The sequence below is a fragment of the Vigna unguiculata genome, chromosome 6 (assembly GCF_037176805.1).
Source record: "Vigna unguiculata cultivar grain cowpea cultivar isolate G323 ecotype 2 chromosome 6, ASM3717680v1, whole genome shotgun sequence".
NCBI classification, from domain to species: domain Eukaryota; kingdom Viridiplantae; phylum Streptophyta; class Magnoliopsida; order Fabales; family Fabaceae; genus Vigna; species Vigna unguiculata.
In genome coordinates this window covers 48,997,839-49,018,586 of record NC_140797.1, presented here as the reverse complement: position 1 = coordinate 49,018,586, position 20,748 = coordinate 48,997,839, and the positions used below count along the sequence as shown (strand labels likewise).

The 20,748-nt window shown below is 25.9% G+C and overlaps 2 protein-coding genes and 1 pseudogene across 2 annotated transcripts; all 3 read right to left on the bottom strand.

Moving 5' to 3' along the window:
- Window positions 1-7,509: 7,509 nt before the first annotated feature.
- LOC114186987 (cytochrome b-c1 complex subunit 6-1, mitochondrial) lies at window positions 7,510-10,591 on the bottom strand. The gene is made up of 4 exons (XM_028075084.2): window positions 10,412-10,591; window positions 9,387-9,471; window positions 7,898-7,987; window positions 7,510-7,813 (listed from the first exon to the last, which is right to left on the bottom strand). Coding segments are annotated over exons 1-4 (210 nt in total). The 5' UTR covers window positions 10,414-10,591; the 3' UTR covers window positions 7,510-7,780.
- A 1,579-nt stretch (window positions 10,592-12,170) lies between these two features.
- On the bottom strand, window positions 12,171-13,100 carry LOC114186537 (vacuolar iron transporter homolog 4 pseudogene; annotated as a pseudogene).
- A 1,708-nt stretch (window positions 13,101-14,808) lies between these two features.
- On the bottom strand, window positions 14,809-16,767 carry LOC114187558 (cytochrome P450 71D10-like). The gene is made up of 2 exons (XM_028075837.2): window positions 15,810-16,767; window positions 14,809-15,560 (listed from the first exon to the last, which is right to left on the bottom strand). Exons 1-2 carry the CDS (start codon window positions 16,746-16,748, stop codon window positions 14,949-14,951), a joined length of 1,551 nt encoding a protein of 516 aa, XP_027931638.1. The 5' UTR covers window positions 16,749-16,767; the 3' UTR covers window positions 14,809-14,948.
- Window positions 16,768-20,748: the final 3,981 nt, after the last annotated feature.

Below are 20,748 nucleotides of genomic sequence, written 5' to 3'. Positions count from 1 at the left end.
CAAAGAAAATATACGATTAGTGTACAAGCAGATTTGTTGAGAGACAAGGAACTAAAATGAAGGAGGCAAAAAAACACCATCTTTAAAGAAGACAAACAAAATAGAAACTCGACATAAATGAGTTTCTCCTGGAATTGGATTTACTTATGTCAACAAAAGTTGTAGATACAGAAAGTGCATTCAGAATTTTGAAGATCCACTCAATAAATTACAATTTGTTTGGTAAATGTTTTAAAGTTTTGTCTCCTAACAACATATAAGTACGTTCTCTTTGAAATTTGGACATCCATCAATACGTAACAAAACTAAAATAAAAAAATAAATGAAGAGCTCCAATAAATTCATATATATGTTTTAGATTTTCTTCGTTCATATTTTTTTAATTATTCACTAGTATATTGACTCGTGCGTATGCACGGGACGTATTTATTTTATTTTGTATATTAAATAATAAAATAGTGAAAGTATTATATAATGAAATATTATGAAAATTAAGTTATATTGTTGTAAATATTGTTATTAAAGTAATGAAATAGTAAATCTAAGTGATGCAATAAAAATTTCAATTTTAAATATAATAAACAGAATTGATATCACAATATAATATAGTTAATTGATATCACAATATAATATAGTTAATTGAGCGAACATTTTTTTATTTTTTTTATTTTAAATTTTTTTAGAATAATAATATAATTGCTATTATATTTATTTAACCATTAAAAATACTAATAATAATATTAATATAAATTATAAATTATAAAAATTTAAAAGATTAAAACTCTATTTAACAAAAGTATTTAGTATAACAAAATTTTCTATAATTAAGAAAAACACACTTATAATAATAACACCATTATGAATAATAATAATAATAATAATAATAATAATAATAATAATAATAATAATAATAATGATACCAATAATAATAATAATAATTATGCTATAAATATTAATATTAATGCTAACACTAAGGCTAATGTCAACTATAATAATTTATAATTATATATAAAGATATACATTAACAACAAAACAAATAAAAATGACAAGTAATTGAAATACGATCCCGTAGTAAATTAATTTAAGATGTGTGTCTAACTATAATAATAATAATAATAATAATAATAATAATAATAATAATAATAGTAATAATAATAATAATAATAACAATAATACCATTATAATAATATCTCATAGTGATAAAAATAATAATAATACAATAACTACATATATATAAAGATATATACATTTGTTGTGTCCTCTTTTGTTTATATAATTTTATCCTCTTAATTATTATTTGTTAAATTAAAATAATTATTCATAATAAAAATTATTTGTCTATTTTATCATTTTATTAATTTTAGTAACTATTTTTATAATTCAAATAATTACACAAATATAAAAATAAAATGAACAACAAAACAAATAAAAAGTGCTAGTAATTGAGATATAATCACGTAGTAAATAAATGTAAAATGTGTATTTAACTATAATAATAATAATAACAATAATAATAGATAATAATAATAACACTAAAATAATATCGCGTAGTGAAAAAATAATAATAATACAACTACATATATAAAGAGATAAATAAATAAACAACAAAACAAATAAAATGGTCAAATAACTAAAAGATGATTCATTGATAGTAAGTAAAAGTAAAATGTGTATGTAAACATAATAATAAAAACAATAATTAATAATAATAATAACTATTATAATAATTATAGTTCTAATTAATAATAATAATAATCTATAACAATATATAAAGAGATTATCTCTTTTGTGTCCACATTTCAAATACTAATTTTACCCTTTAAAATATAATTATTTATAAAAATTTTGAAAATTGACTCTTACTTTTACAAACTTTTTTATAAAATTGTTTATCTTTGCTATTTTCTTTTTCTCTGTTTATCAACCGTTATTCTTTTATTTTTTATGATATATTTCACTTTACTTTTAATAAATATAATTTTATTTTATATATTATAACTTAATAACATTACATTATCATCACTTACTATAATATCACGTATATTTAAAAAATGCATACACACAGGCGCAATAGTAATAATAATAATAATAATAGTAATATAATAATAAAAAAAAATTAGTTAATAATAATAATAATAATAATACTTATAGTTAGTAGTAATACTAATCATAATAATTATAGTTAATAATAATAACAATAATAATTATTATTATAATTAGAGCTAATAATAATAATAATAATAATAATAATAATAATTAGAGTTATAATTGATAATAATAATAATAATATAATAAATATCATGAAAATTAGGTTATATTGTTGTAAATGTTATTATCAATTAAATGAATTTGTAAATTCAGTTTTAAATATAATAAATAAAATTAATATCACAATATTATGTAATTAATTGATTTTACAAAATAATTATAATAGTATATGACTCGTGTATCCAATTTTTTTATTTATTTCAAATACGTTTAGAATAATAATATAATTGTAATTATATTCATTTAACCATTAAAATAATAATAATATTAATATAAATTATAAAAATTTTAAAAGATTAAAAATCTATTTAACAAAAGTATTTAGTATAATAACATTTTTTATAATTAAAAAAAGCACTTATACTAATAACATCACTATGAATAGTAATAATATTAATAATAAAAATAATAATGATACTAATAATAACAAACAAATAATAATAATAATAATAATAATAATAATAATAATAATAATGTTTATCTTATAAATATTAATGTCAATGCAAATACCAAGGCTAATGTTGACATACTAATAATCTATAATTACATATAAAGATATATACAACAGCAACAAAACAATTAAGAAGGACAACTAATTGAGATATGATCTCGTAGTAAATAAAATTAAGATGTGTGTCTAACTATAATAATAATAATACCATTATAATAATAATATCTTGTAGTGATAATAACAATAATAATATCATTATAATAATATTCCGTAGTGATAATAATAGTAATAATAGTAATAATAATACACTAACTAAATATGTAAAGAGATACACATTTTTTATGTCCTTTTTTTTGTTTTTACTTTTTTATCCTCTTAATTATTTATTAAATTTAAATGATTATTCATAATAAAAAATTATTTGTCAGTTTTATTATTCTACTAATTTTAGTAACTATTTGTTTTCAATTCAAAAAATACCAAGACATAGAGATAAAATGAATAACAAAACAAATATAAAGAGCAAGTAATTGTAATATGATACCGTAGTAAATAAAAGTAAAATATGTGTCTAATTATAATAATAATAATAATACCACTATAATAATATTGCGTAATGATAAAAAAAATATATTAATACTACTACTACTAATAATAACAATAATAATAATATTAATACAACTACATATATAAAGAGATAAACATCTTTGGTGTCCTTTTTATTTTATCAATTTTATCCTCTTAATTATTATATTTTAAATTTAAATAATTATTTATAATAAAAAATTATTTTTCAGTTTTATTGTTTTACTAATTTTAGTAACTATTTTTTTTTAAATTGAAATAATTGTTCAAATGGAAAGATAAATGAACAACAAAACAAATAAAAATAATAAGTAATTGAAACATGATTCCTACATAGTAAGTAAAAGTAAAATGTCTAGGGATGTCAAAAAAATATGTACTCGTAAGTATCCGCAACGGTAGGAAACGAATATTAAAAATGGATACCCACGGGTACAGATATTTTTGATACTTGCATGTTAACTGAGCGAGTACGAGTATCATAGTATCCGTACCCGTGGATACCCGTACCTACTAAACTTTAATTCATAAAAATACCTATATATATATATATATATATATATATATATATTAGTAAAAAACATTGTGACCTAATTTTTTCTAAGCTGCACATCTTGTCTTTTCTTCTGTCTTCATTTTTCCAACTTCAAGTATTGGTACATTGTCTTCTTCTAGGTACACCCCTTGACATTATTCTCTTTCCTTTCTTTGAAATTGGGCATATACATCAAACCCTATATAGACAGTGTATGGTATGTTTGTTGTCAAATGATGGAATCAAAATAAGAATACTTAAAACGTGGCAGTTGAATTTTATTATTTATTTATTTGTCAGGAATCAATCGGAGAAAGTGAGTTTATTGATCAAAGCACTAATTAAAGAATTTTCATTGTGTTGAAGGTCACTTTATATTTATTTTTATAATTATTTGGACTTGTATGAACTTGAGTTTATTTGAATTTTATATTTAAAATTTGACAGTGATGTATTTTATTTTATTTCAATTTATGATTAAATATTTGTTTCTTAAATAATTTTATAAATATCCGCGGATACCCGTGGTTACCTGCGGATATGAAAAAAATAAGTGGGTACCTGACATATATGGGTACGGATACATGACAGATATTTATCCAGCATGTATGGTATGGGGGGACTACTACCCGTACCCTACCCGACCTATTGACATCCCTAAAAATGTGTATCTAACAACAATAATAAAAACAACAACAACAATAATAATAATAATAATAATAATAATAATAATAATAATAATAATAACTATTATAATAATTATAGTTCTTAATAATAATAATAGTAATATAATAATATTAGTACTATAATAATAGAAATAATTATAATTAATAATAATGATAATAATATTTATAGTTGATAGTAATAATGATTATTAATTATAGTTGATAATAATAACCCGTGATGGATCTTGACCAATAATTTTGGAGGAGTCAAAATAATTTATAGTAAAAAATTTTGAACTCATCAATAATTTATTCGGAATAAAAATCTCCAGTTATTCCTTTTTGAATGTAAATAACCATATTGCATTCAAGAAATTCATCTTTCATCTTATTCTGAATTTTGTTTTGATAATCTTCGTTGTAGAAAATGAAACATTAAGAGTTAAATAAAATGAATTAGAAAATCAATCAAATAAAATATCGTTAATTTGTTTGTTTTTGTCAAAGATTGACATAATTCAATAATGGTTGACAAATCCTTCAAATTTGAATGAGTATGAACATCAACAATGAAATATTCGAGTGAAATTTTAAACTAATCATATATTTATCAATATACCTTTTTTTTTTAAGTTTAAGACAAAAAAAATAATTTATCATAATCTAATAAAAATTGAGATGTAATTACTAACAAAAATATATAATAGTAATAATATTATATATTACAAATAAGAGTAATAACTTTACTACTAATAATGTTAATAATACTAATAGTAATAATATATAATAGTAACATATAATAATAATAATAACTATTATTATTATTATTATTATAATAATAATACTAATATTTGTTATAATTTTACTACTACCACTATAAATAATATTTATAATAATATATTATTAATAATTTGAAATTTTAATACTTATAAAAATAATACAAATAATAATATATTTATAATTAATATTATAGTTGAAATCATATAGGAAAAAACGTTGAACTCATCAATAATTTATTCTGAATAAAAATCTCCAATTATTCCTTTTTGAATGTAAATAACCATATTGCGTTCAAGAAATTCATCTTTCATCTTATTCCGATTTTTGTTTTGATAATCTTAGTTGTAGAAAATGAAACATAAAAGTTAAATAAAATAAGTCAGACAATTAATCAAGTAAAACATCTTTAATTTGTTTGTTTTTGTCAAAGATTGACATAATTCAATAATGATCGACAAATCCTTCAAATTTGAATGAGTATGAACATCAACAATGAAATATTAGAGTGAAATTTTAAACTAATCATATATTTATCAATATACTTTTTTTTTTAAGTTTAAGACAAAAAAATAATTTATCATAATCTAATAAAAATTGAGATGTAATTACTAACAAAAATATATAATAGTAATAATATTATATATTACAAATAACAGTAATAACTTTACTACTAATAATGTTAATAATATTAATAGTAATAATATATAATAGTAACATATAATAATAATAACTATTATTATTATTATTATTATAATACTAATATTTGTTATAATTTTACTACAATTACTATAAATAATATTTATAATAATATATTATTAATAATTTGAAATATTAATACTTACAAAAATAATAAAAATAATAGTATATTTATAATTAATATTATAGTTGAAATCATATAGTAAAAAACTTTGAACTCATCAATAATTTATTCGGAATAAAAATCTTTAATTATTCCTTTTTTGAATGTAAATAACCATATTGCGTTCAAGAAATTCATTTTTCATCTTATTCCGATTTTTGTTTTGATAATCTTCATTGTAGAAAATGTAACATAAGAGTTAAATAAAATAAATTAGACAATTAATCAAATAAAATATTTTTAATTTGTTTGTTTTTGTCAAAGATTGACATAATTCAATAAAGGTCGACAAATCCTTCAAATTTGAATGGGTATGAATATCAACAATGAAATGTTGGAGTAAAATTTTAAACTAATCATATATTTATCAATATACGTATTTTTTTTTTAAGTTTAAGACAAAAGAATAATTTATCATAATCTAATAAAAATTGAGATGTAATTACTAACAAAAATATATAATAATAATAATAATATATATTACCAATAAGAATAACAACTTTACTACTAATAATATAATGTTAATACTACTAATAGTAATAATATATAATAGTACCATATAATAATAATACTAAAATTTGTTATAATTTTACTACTATCACTATAAATAGTATTATTAATAATTAGAAATATTAATACTTATAAAAGTAATACAAATAATAATATCATTTATAATTAATATTATAAATGAAATCATAAATAAATGAAAAAAATAAAAACAAATTGATTTTTATAAGATTTGAACCCGGATCCTTTTTTACCAGAGTTTTAAAATGACGAAAAAACTAATTTTTATGACACGTGTCAATAAAAGAAAATGAGTATTGTAGTAATTTTGGTAGTATCTTCTTTTCTTAATATGTAATAGATGAGCTTAATGCTACTTACATTCAAACAACAAGAATTAATTGAAAAAAGGAATTTGATCATGATTTAAAATGTATTATTTTTTCTTAATAGTTTTTCTTTGGTGATCATTGAGAAATCAATAATTATAAAAAGAACTTATAATCTAACCATTAAAAAATTAATAATTAATGAATTTAATGAATTTCAATAATATATTCTGGAAATACTATGTATATTATTTAAAAGGACAATAAGAGTATTTTTATATTTCCATAACTGTAATCATGTTTGATCCGGCAATGTTATCGAACAATTTGCCTTGCAGCATCTATGCATCCCACAATAACTAAAACATTTTGAGAAATTTGATTTTTCAGATGAAACGAGATATCTTTAAGGTAATATTAATCTGCCGCGTGATAAAAAAAAGTTGAAGCACCGAGCCATTACTTAATGCCACCAATAGATGTAATTGGAGGACTAGTTTTTTATGCAGGGGTATTTTTTTAGGCAACCATTAAACAGGAAAAAACAAGAAAATTCGTACTACAAAACTCAATAACAACGTTGGATCCATTCCAGAATACATCTTTCCAAATTTCGGAATAATGTTCTTATTAATCATAATCTAAGGTCTCCTCCATAGGCTCAAAACTTCACAATAAACACAATAATAACCATACCAGGATGATAGGTTGGTTATTATAACATCGAAAGTTCAGACGAAGTTATTTGGGAATGAAAATAGAACAGAATGCAATGACAATAAGCCATCAAATCCTTCTTTGTCACTTCAGTTTGGTGAATAGCTTGGGCGCGACCTGCATTACAGGATTATGATCTTGTCACAGAATACACAAGCAAACCAAATGACTCTGCTTATTTACTGACTAAATAATACTTACACATTTGTCAATACAAAACCAATAATCAAAATATTGTCCAGTGCAGTGTTTCTGCCCGGATTCATCGCCATGTATCCTTTTAATGCACGCCTGTAGCAAATTAAACGACAACTTTTCTCAGCTAAAAAAAAGATCGAACAAAAAATTTGTCAATTTAACACTCACTTGGGTATATGTTCGTCTAACAAGTCAAAATCTAAGGTGCCCCACAAATGATATGAGTACTAGTTCTCTAGTAAAAAGAGAGGAGCGGAAGCACGAGGAAGTCCCCCATGAAATTTTTTCTCATTAAAACTGTAACTTCTAGGATTCCCTATGATTAAGTTCCTTTTGTACTTGTGTTTAAACACTACCAAAAATTATGTGAAAAACACTTAGGGATCAGTTAGAAGAGCTTATCTAGGCTTATAAACATACGCAATTGAGAAAGTGTTGGTTTGGGAGCAGTATCATGTAAAGCAAATTGCAAAATATCGTGGAAAGCCAATATTCCGCTATATCATAGAGTCACATACATTTCATATGCATATCATAATTCATGAAAATAAAAATAAAATGCATTAAAATTAGCATAATGTTAGCTCAAAAGTTCATTTAGGCAGAGACTCGCTGGGGATGAAGAGGATGCAGGATGCATGCCAAAAACCCTTAGCAGTTGCAATAGTAGAAAGAGAGACTATCACCAATCCAAGGAATTTCGCAGTGCAATTACAGCTATTTAACAATACTGTTTGGAAGTGCTTATGACAATTCTGTTTGGGTCAAACATATCCATAAGCTGTTTTCAGCTCATTTCAATAAGCTCTCGTGATAGCTTAGCTAAACAGCTCACAGTTTACATGAAAACAGTTTTACCCAAATTTCTGTGAAATTGCAGAAACATGATACACATAAAAACTTCAAAGATAAGCACTTATTCAATAAACTCTTAAGTAGTTTACCAAGCAAACCCTTATTCACACGCTGCTAATCCCTCTACCAGCAGTTCTGTACAAACTTCCTTTATTTGGAACCAGAATCCCAACTACCCCCCTCCAAAAGAAAAAAGAACACAGCACAAGTTTCCATTCACCATAGAATATAATTAAATAGAAAAAGATATCAGAATAAAAGAAAAATAGCTAGATTATCATTGTGTGTAGCTCAACATAATAATTCAGCTTCATATCTATCGAGCCATTCATAAGCTATAAAACACCAGATAATGAGATCATATACCTTAAGCCAAATAAACCAGAAAACTCCAATATTTCTTCCCTACATTGTACTTTGTTCTCTTCATTTCTACACTCTAACTAGTACCCTCTCAATTTTTAAAAGAATAAATCTCGAAGAGGAATATCATAATTAACCAATAAATGAAAACTCAATCTATAGCTGATTTTAAAATTTTCAAAATAAAAGAATATCATATTGATAATTTAATTTAAGAATAAATCTCGTCTTTAAATGATCCAAAATATAATTCTACACTTCAAGAAAAGCACACCTGGTATTCCAGTAAAGGCTTTACACATTTTGGCTTGCAAGAATCTTCAAGATATCTCTTCTGATCAACAGGTTCCTCGTCGGCCCTAAGATTCATAAAACAATTCAAACATAAATGAAATGCAATAAATAGTATAGAATGCGTAAAATAGAAAAAAAATAAAGTAAAACATGCGAAAGACTCGGCAAAAGCTATTGCCGTGACACCACAATTACAATTTAAGTACCAATTGAATTAACCAAATTCAAAAATATGCCACACTTTCCAAATGAATTGAAGACAATAGAGTGGCACCTAAGTTATAAATTACTAATGAAGATAATTTAAATCGGCACTAGAAAAGCCATTCATATAAAGTTAAAAAAAAAAAAAAAAAAAAAAAAAAAAAAAAAAAAAACTCAATGCTTATGCAAATCTGTGAAGGGAACCAGGACTATCTTTTCCACAAAAAAAGGGTTCCATCAGTACATATTTGTCTGGGTCCTAAGAGATTATGGTTATACTAAACACAACACAAGCCCATCACAGAAGTCATCAAAGCATCATTTTCGAAGGAATTCATCCCACGCACAACATAACACAACGCAAATAAAAGCACGAGCGAACAAACACCGAATATATAGACTATTAATCAATAACTAGGTTTCAATAAACCACATCGGCTTGTGGCATACACCTAATAAGCATCCCTTACAAACTCTAGCCTTATATCATCGCAATCTCAGAAGGGATCACACCTAAAACACTTGAAATCAGCAAACCACCATCTTTCAGTTCGCACAGTGTGTCGCGAAACCCGGCATTAAAAGAAATAAATAAACGTTTGAATCAAATTGAAAGAGAGCCCCAAATCATTTTCGATCTCCACAGGATCTGGGGCAATCAAGCGTGCCAAATAAAAACAAAATCAATTGCAGCGAAACTTCGAGACCCTAGATTCAGATAGACGTAAGAAGGGCCACCATTAATGAAAGAAAAATAATAGATCTAGAAGATAAAAGGAAGAGAGAAACTCGGAGACTCACATTGCAGAATCGTTGCAGAGCTTTGATGATGATGGTGGGCAGTGTCGACGTTGGTTGGGTTTTGAAGAGCTTGTATTTTGGATCAAATAATACCGTGCCAATTAGGGTTGCATCCGATTTGGGTATAATTGGTCAAATTATACCACAACCACAATTAGATTTTTGTGCCTATTTCTTTTTCAATTTTACATTTTAACTCCACAATTCCTCGCACAAAATTACCATCTTTTTTATGGTCATTTAATAGATAATGAAATTAAAAAAAAAAGAAAAAAAAATGCACCTCACTTCTCTTTTTCTTACAAATCACTGTAATATTTCTCTGTTGAGATTTAAGGTGTATCTTTTTATATTTTTCAAAAACGATATCAATTTTTAAACTGTTCTTTGAACTTTCGAACATGTATTTGTGTCTTTTTAATTGTGAGATTATTATTAATAAGTAACTACATTTTTAATTAAAAACAAACATAGTTCTGTTTAGTTTCTTCTTTTAAATTAAAGTTTTTTTTTTGTCATGTTAGTCATCTTATATCTCGTGGTTTCTAAATAAAGTTATGATATCGTTTAATTATATATTTCTTATTTAAATTATTAGCAATCCAGTTCCGCTTTCCGCATATATTAGCTCCAACTTTTAAGTGATATGAATGTTATACGCACGAGGATGGTATAGATAGATACTAATGTACAAAAAACTACTTAACATTATAAAAATATGGGATTAAAAGTGAAATATGGAATAAATGACAAAATAAAGTTATAAAAATATACACATGTGATATTCTTGAATTTTTGAAATACACATCCTTGTATAACATTTATCCGTGTTACAAATTTTGAAATATACATATTTTTTATTTATTTTTAAATACACATACTTGTATATAGGTGTAGCAATGTGGGTCGATCCGGTCCATTTATGCGGGTTTGTGGTCCGACTCGCACAGGTTGCAGGCTTATGCGAATCGGGCCACTGCAGGTTCACTACCCTAGTTTACCCTACGTTTTTATCGCGGACCCACCCGACAGACCAGGTCCTAATTGTCACCCCTACTTATATAACACCAAATACACATATTTGATGTAATTTCTTTTAGATGAGTTCTAACTAAAATTAAAAAAATAAAAAATCCATTACAAAATAAAACTCAAACACCCAAGTCAATGAAAAATTTATATGAAATAGCTATATATATATATATATATATATATATATATATATATATATATATATATATATATATATTAATTGACTTTTACATCTTCAATAATAAAGATAACTAACCTAAAATATATTTGATTATAAATAATACTAAAATACTTTCAATATTTAAACCAGCAAAAAGAATTTCAGAAGTTCGACTACAGTAATTAGTATTTTTTTTTTCTCCAAATTTTCATAATGCAATGAGATTATTTGCATAAATAAATAACACTTTTATATTAAAATCTATAGGGTGAAACAAGGATAAAAAATAACAAGAAAAAAGTTAATCCATCTTTATAGAATATCTTTCTTCCATTTACCTCATATATGGTTTATAACTCCTCCAGAAGAGAAAACACATGAAACTAAAGATAACCAAAAAAAAAACATGTAGTATTGATTATGGAATTATGGAATCTGAGGCAGAGTAAACAACTGTTGCAAAAATATATTATTTGAAAAGCATACATCTACAGGTAAGTATTATGATACACCGATTTTCTCTTCCATTGTGGGTGATATGCAAGTCATAAGAAAAGAGAGTAAAACTTGCACGGAAGGTGTTTGAGAGAAAGCCCAGTCAATGTTACTTTGCATGGAGAATCTTATTATAATAGAAATACACACAGTGTAATACAAGGTAGCGAAAGGCAAAGGGAACTAGTAAAACAGAAGAAACCCAACTCCTAACAAATATGAATGCAACTGAAATTTGTGGTGGATGTTGAACATCACTTCTTGGATGCTTGAACCAGTGTGGCTTACACATAGAGAAGAAGAAAGAAAGTAAGTATGAAGATGTAGCTAGTTAGGCATAAAGGTGATGTAAATCATGTTAGTAATATTCCAAAATCATTTACAAGCTTTGTTAAACCAAAGGTAACTGCCATGGCCATCCATCCTCCAATCAGAATCCTACAAATGAACTTCACCCTCGAAACTTTCCCTAAGCAGCCACTCAAAGCTCCAAACACAATCAAGGTAAGGGTCACCACACCCGCTAACACCGCCATCCTAATCCTGTGACTACTCACAGAGGCGGAAGCAAGTAGTGGCACCCCTGCACCAAGAGAAAAGGCAAGGGCTGAGGCAAAAGCAGCAGAATAAGGGTTTGGGAGTTTATGCTTCTGATCCATGTTTCCCTCTCTTTTCAGCTGAGCCAACTCAATATCATACTGTGAAGAGACCGAAACAAACTCTCCAATGGCCATGCTGCAAGCCCCAGCCACCAACCCTGCCACTCCAGACAGAATCATGCTCTGATCATCCCTTTCCACACCCCCCACTCCCATCATCAGGGCTGCCGTTGACACCAAACCATCGCTCGCACCCAAAACACCAGCTCTCACCCACTGTGCCCTCTTCGCATAGTCCAAACCCTTTCCCTCTTCGTCTCTCTCTTCTTCCACTTCCTGGTTCGACACTTTTAAACCCATTGCTGCAACAAGTTACACTTTTGTTATTGCATCGTCATTCATTTATAAAAAATATTTTTTTTAAGAAACTAAATTTTGATAATATTCTGAATAGAAGCAGTTTGAGATGACATTTTTTTTTATAGAAGAATGATATTTTGATTATCAGACAACTTTCTATTATAGTAGCATGAGGTGAGATATTTTAAGAGATTTTAAAAGATTAAGAATTAAAAAATAAAAAATTATTTAGAAAATGACACCTACAACTATAAGAGAAAGTTGTTAAAATTTAATAGTTGAAAAATTATTTTCCTTTTTTCTATGTTCCAAGACCAGAGATATCACTATGATATTAAAAGAAAATTGTCAGTACTAAAAATATTATCAATGGATGTTTAGACTCAAATGGCAAAGCTATGATACCACAATTTTTTTTAGAGTTTAAGATAAAAAAAAAAGAAAAAAAAAAAAAGCAATACCTTTTAGAGTATGACAAAAGAAAAGTAATGAAGTCCAATTTTATAAGTAGAATTTAGCATGATTAAGTGTTTAAATACAGAAATAAAGATTTTAACAGCTGTATAATTAATAAGCATGGAATATAATTAAATATAGTAGATTATAATATTTGTGCATGGATGAATTTACGAAAATATGCACGAGATGTTGTGAACCGTGAATCATAAAAATTATTTTAAGTTTAAATTTCTTTAATTGCTGTAAAGAAATTAAAGTTAAGTCTTTTTCAATGTATTGTTCATGAATATGATTTTGGCTTGAAAATGTTAATTATTTAAATAAAGAGTTGTCGTTTGCAAATTTAAGAAAAGGTAAAATGTTTAACTACAGATTTTTTTTTTTTTTTGACAAATGTATAATAAAAATACAATGACATAAAGAGTAACATAAGCATATAGTATAATTGAATACAAGCTTACTAGACATAACACATGTTTGATGGATATAAATTTATAAAAATGTGCACTTTGCCTTGTGAAGCATGAATCATAACAAATATTGTTCCAGTAGAAAGAAAAAAAAAAGTAAGTCTTTTTTTTAAGTGACATTTATGAATTTATCATGCGGTTAAATAAATTCAGGATTTTTTTTAAAATATATGAATAATTACACAAACATGGAATATAATATCATGTCAGTAGATATGGATGACTTTATGAATAATAATTTTTTTATGTCATTCGGAAACATGTATGTGTCCCTATGTGTCTTTTATAATTTTAAATATTGATTAAATTATTTTTTTAAGTAAATTTCAGATAAATTATGATATCATTAAACATTCAATATCAAAATAAATATATGCATTTTTTTACGATATAAAATATCAAAAATTAAATTATATGAATATGAATATCAAATAAAGATGAAATAATATAAAAAATAGTAAAAACAATCAAATTTATAACCTAAAAATAAATTGCAAAGTTAATATAAAAAATAATATAAATTTTATTAATTATCTAACAAATTAAAGATATTTTAATAACTCACAAAATATAAAAGCATGGATCATATAAGTACTAAGAAGAATATGAGATGCAAATAAAATTTAAGATGTTTCTCTTGAGAAATTAATATTTGGATAAACTAATACCGAAAAATAACAATTATAACAAGAGCTCTAAAGATTTTTGTTTTTCTAAATTCATAAATTTCAACATTGTAACTTTCTATACTATTATACTGTAATTATTACATTTAAATTTCTACAATTTTTCTCCAAAATATTTTTAAATAAACACTTGATGTAACATAAACTTTCATAATGTAGTATGCTATTTAAGATACAACCATAGTCTTATTACAAAATCATTGTCAAGAAAGTAGTAAAAAGTCATCCTTAACTATAGTTTATGATATTTTTACATGTGGTCTTAGACATTACATTTTAAGTTTGACGAGTGACTGGGACCAAGTAGAGGTCATTTTTTCTTCTGAGAGTAATTCCACCCAACTCAGTCATGTCAAGTTCTTCATTTTTCATGTTGTTGGGAAGCTTCCAATCAAAATGATAAAGTAACTGAGCAAGTGGCAACTCAATATTGGGAATGGCAAATGTAATGCCTGGACAAATCCTTCTTCCACCACCAAATGGGACAAATGCAAAGTCTGCACCTTTAAAATCAATGGAGTTATTAAGAAACCTTTCGGGTTTGAAACTCTCAGCTTCAGTCCAATACTCAGGATTTCTTCCAATTGCCCAAGCATTGATAATTACCCTAGTCTTAGAGGGTATCTCATATCCATTGATTTCACACCTGTCTCTACTTTCTCTGGGAACTAACAATGGCACAGGTGGGTGTAACCTCAATGTTTCTTTGATTATGGACTTTAAGTATACCAATTGTTGTATTTTTGTCTCATCCACATGTCCCTTCCTACCATACACTTTTCTCACCTCAGTTTGTGCTTTTTCCATCACTCTTGGGTTTCTTATCAGTTCTGACATCCCCCATTCCACTACGGAAGATGAAGTCTCACCTCCACCAATAAATATGTCCTGTAAAATATGGCTTAATATTATCATATATCTAAAAACAATTGTAGTTTCGAAACGAATACAATCCTAAGTTAATGAAAAAGTTAGAGCGGTATATAAAGTAAAAGACCAATGAATTGTTGTAAGATTTCAAAATACAAAAGTTGTCAATTTTTGAATTTTTCCTTTGAAAATTCAATCAACTTTTCATTTAAATCATAAATTATTTCACACCCTATCTAAAAAGTTAGGAGTTTAGTATACACCAACCTGGATGACTGCTTTAATGTTATCATCAGTTAATAAAATTTCAAAATCATTTTCCTGTTGATACTTGAGAAGAACATCAACTAGATCTTCCACTACTTCACCATTGCTTCTATTTTTGTGTTCCTCGATTATGTCTTGCAAAACCCTGTCAGTCTCTTTATGAATTTTCTCAAACTTCACATTTTCCATCATTTCAAACACTTTGTTAGAAGGATAGAGATCAGCTAGCGAAAACCCTCCCATAAGCTTCAATTGCTCCTCAATCTTTGATATGAACACTTGTTGATATCTGTTTTTTTTTCCAAAAGCCGCTCGTGCCACTATTCCATAAGTCATTGGGAAAATGTTCTGGGTGAGATTAATAGCACACCCTTCACTTGCAGCTATTTTCTCAACCAGTTCTGTCACCTCCTCTTCTCTTATGGACTGAAAAGATTGCACTCGCTTTGTCGTTAGTAGCTCCACTGTGCATATCTTTCGTACTTGTCTCCAATATTCTCCATATTGAGAGAAGACTATGTTACTGTTATTGTAAGAAACTATTCTGGACGATGCAAGGTTTGGCCTATAGGAAAAATTAACATCATGTGTTTTCATAACCTCTTGGGCTATCTCTGGTGAAGTGACTATGATGTTGGATACCTCTCCTAGTTTCAAGTGCATTAACGGTCCATACTTATCTGCCAAAAGTTTTAAGGAGTGATGTGGCAATAAACCTATCAACTGATGTAAGTTTCCTATGAGAGGTAGTGTCCTAGGTCCTGGAGGTAAATTGGTACCAGAATTGTTGGAACCCCAACTTTGAAGTAATTTGTATAAGATGAAGAGAACAAAGAGAATGGAAGTAATAAAGTAAACAGAGAAATGGTAGTAGTCACGAACCTCCATGGCCATATGATATGATGGTAGATCTAGGAGGAACCGTGAAAAAAAAAGCATGAATGAATAAACCAGGGCATCTACCACTTTATATATGTATATCTATATATATTAAGGGAAACTAGTTGTCACTTGTCATCCACATAAATTGTTGTTTATCATCCCGAGAATGTGGACAACATTTGTTGCCTTTAGATTACAATTATGAAACATGTGGCTCTTAATTATACCATAAAAATTATGGCTACCATGAACCAAAAAATTATCAATTGTACAATACTTATAATTATCATAATATTGACATCCACGTACAAATAAATTTAAGTATTTTTTCCGATAAATTTAAGTCTTTTAAGAGATACATAATTTCAGGGAAATAATTTGAACATTTGTAAATGGACTTTTTGAGGTATAAAATGTCGTTTTTTTTTATTTAATTTGTACGCAATATATTTAAGTGAATTCAATTATGATGAAATTGTTAGAAATAAGACAATAAAAAAAAAATCTTAGTGTAATCGTAGATATAAACATACACCTTGAACTACATTAAATTCTTTATGTTTATTTTTTTTTATTCTTTTTTTTATTACCATGTTTCTATCATAAATATGATTAATGCTTCACTAAAGTATGTATTGTTGATTTTTTTTTCAGCCTAGTTTTCCAGTGGTTATCATCGTAAATATCTGACACTTAAATTGACAGACTTGTTGTTTTTCTCATTTCCATGGTATAGATGGATCCACTGGTCACTTCCATATTTTTCTGTTTCAATGCTAAGATAATTATTTGAGATTTAACTGGACTTTTAGTTTATATAATTTATTCGATTTTTAATTTTATTGATTACGTACTCGCTCTTAGTTTATTTACTTCTCATTGATTGTAGTTATAATAAAGAATAATGATAGATTAACAATTAAATTTTGTCAATTTTTTCTTATAATTTGATATAATATTTTTTAATTGATTTAAAAGTATAAAAAAATTAAAAATGAAATACTGTTTAAAAATGATATAAAATTGTAAGAAAAAATTGTTAAAATTTAATTGTTAAAAAATCATTTTTCTATAATAAATTGCTGACATAACTGACTTATGCAAACAAGGTTATGTCTGGGGGTGGCAATGTGGGTCAGTCCGACCCGCATAAGGCCTGCACAATGCGGGTTGATCTGTCCCGTCCTGCACACTTTATACGGGCTGGAAACACTGGCCTGTCCCGCATATTTCTTGGTCCACGGGCCCGCGGGCTGACCTGCTTTATTTTTATTTTTATTTTTATTTTTTACTTTTTAAATTTTTTATAATAAAACTTTCGATGTTTAAAAATTGGAAACTTTAAGAAATTCATTAAATTAAATAAAGATTTTAGGAAATTGGATGATAAATTGATAATTCAACATTTTCATCATATTCATACAATGACATACACAATGTATTCTTTAAATTTTAGTACATTAAAAAATACATAATATTTATCTTCTCCAGTTATACAAAAATTTGAAACGTTAATGCAAGAGTCCATAAAAAAATAATTAATATACACAAGTACAAGTTTTTTGTTTTTAATTTTATGTGGGCCACAGCCCAGTCCGCACAGGCTGTGGACTTATGCAGGCTGGGCCACTGCGGACCTGTACACTCACTATTTTAGCCTACCCCGCGTTTTTTTTGCGGGCCTGCAAGCCCTAATTGTCGGTCCTAGTTACGCCTCTGTAAATATATTATATCACACGGATGTCAATTAAACAAAAAAATATCATTTTATATGATCTTTGACATTTTCAATATAACGTTTTCTTTTACATTCATATTTTTATTATTTCAATGTACATTTAAAGTTAAAAAATAAAACTTTTGATATTCTTTTAATTGCATTTTTTTGTCTTAATTTATATGGGTAGCGGGTTTATTGGGCCTGCATTAGTTGGATCTTCCTCACCAGATAAGTTGGCCCAGGAAGAACGAGACCACACAGGCTTGACTTCTGCTTTCTGCGCACCACTTTTTTCTTCCTACATCCCCATAAAAGTTGTAGTTCCCAGATTATCCTTCACTAAAATTATAATAAAAATTCATTGCTTATTTTTATTTTTTTTCGGAGTGAATTTCCAAATTTATAAATATCTTTCAAAACATCAATTCGAAATAGATTTTTTTTTTTCAGATTAAATTTTTCCAAAAAATATTTCTAAATCTAAAAATATCTTCCAAAATAATAATAATAATAAAAAAATTAAATACATGCTTCGAAAATCATTTATGAATCTGAAAATATTTTTCGAAAAATTCAATTAAAAAAAATATATTTCGAATTGGATGTTTCAAAAATTATTTTCAAAAAATAAATATTTTTAATCTAAAATATTGTTCCCGTAATAAGAAAAACATGGAGTATAAAATATATGAATAATTACGGTTGTCAATGACATTTATGAATTTATCATGGGTTAACTAAATTCAAGACTTTTTAAAATATATGAATAATTACTGTACACAAACATGGAGTATAATATCATGCTGGTCTAGATATGGACGGATTGATCAATATTATTATTTTTTTATCTCATTCTCATTTTCTTCAGGAGCCATATACACATACTCGCGTTCCTGTGTTTCTTATAGTTTTAAATAGGTTTAATTAATCGTAAGGTACCCAGTTTGGTACTAGAGTGTCAAATTGGTACCCGTTTTTAAAAAAATGTCAATTGCATTCCAATTTTTGAAAATTGCTTCAATTAGGTCCCTTTCAGACAGAGTTGACTAACGCCGTTAGTCAACGTGCCACGTGTCAATCTGTATTTTTTTTTATTTTTTCTTTAAAAAAAATTAATTTTTTTTTAAAATTTTTTTTTACAAAAATTAAAAATGCCATGTGTCAAGTTCCTGTGTGTGCCATGTGGCATTGTCAGTGCCACGTGACATTGTAATGCCACGTGTCAGTGTCACCATTAGATGTCATTGTTTTGATTTCGATTTGGTCCCCACATATGTCTTTTTGTTTCAATTTAGTACCTAAGTATGTGTATCTGATTCAATTTTGTCCCAATTTTTTTTTAATAATTAAAATATTTTTGTAATCCATTTTTTATAAGATTAAAAATAATTAAGTATAAATATTTTTACAAAATTAAGTACTAATATTTATAATGTTTCTCTTAATTTCAGACCAAATTTATTATTTGTATGAATGTTGTGCTATTTATAAGTACTAAAATGACTTTTACCACTAAATTTTAATATAAATATCAAATACTTAATTTTTTTTAAACTTTTATACTTAATTACTTTTAATTTTATTAAAAAATATTTTAATTATTAAAAATTATTATGTCAAAATTGAATCAAATACACATAAGTAGGTACTAAATTGAAACGAAAAAACATAAATGGGGACCAAATCGAAATCAAAACAATGACATCTAATAGTGACACCGACACGTGGCATTACAATGCCACGTGACACTGACAATGCCACGTGGCACACACAGGGACTTGACACGTGGCATTTTTAATTTTTTAAAAAAAAAATTAAAAAAATTAAAAAATTAAAAAATTAATTAATTTTTTTTTAAAAAAAATCAAAATAACCACAGATTGACACGTGGCACGTTGACTAACGGCGTTAGTCAACTCTGTCTGGAAGGGACCTAATTGAAGCAATTTTCAAAAGTTGGGATGCAATTGACACTTTTTTAAAAGCGGGTACCAATTTGACACTCTAGTACCAAACTGGGTACCTTACGATTAATTAAACCTTTTAAATATTGATTAAATTATTTTCTTGTAAAAAAGTAAATTTTACATACATTATTAAATATTTAATATCAAAATAATATATTTTATTTTTTATAATATAAAATATTAAGAATAAAATTATAATTATATAAATATCAAATAATAACCTGATAAAAATCAAATAATTATGAAAAAAAAAATTAAAACGATCAAATTTATAACTATAAATAAATTGTAAAGTTAATATTAAAGAAAAATTAATATAAATTTTGTAAATTATCTGTCAAAAGATATTTTAATAATTTAAAAGATATAA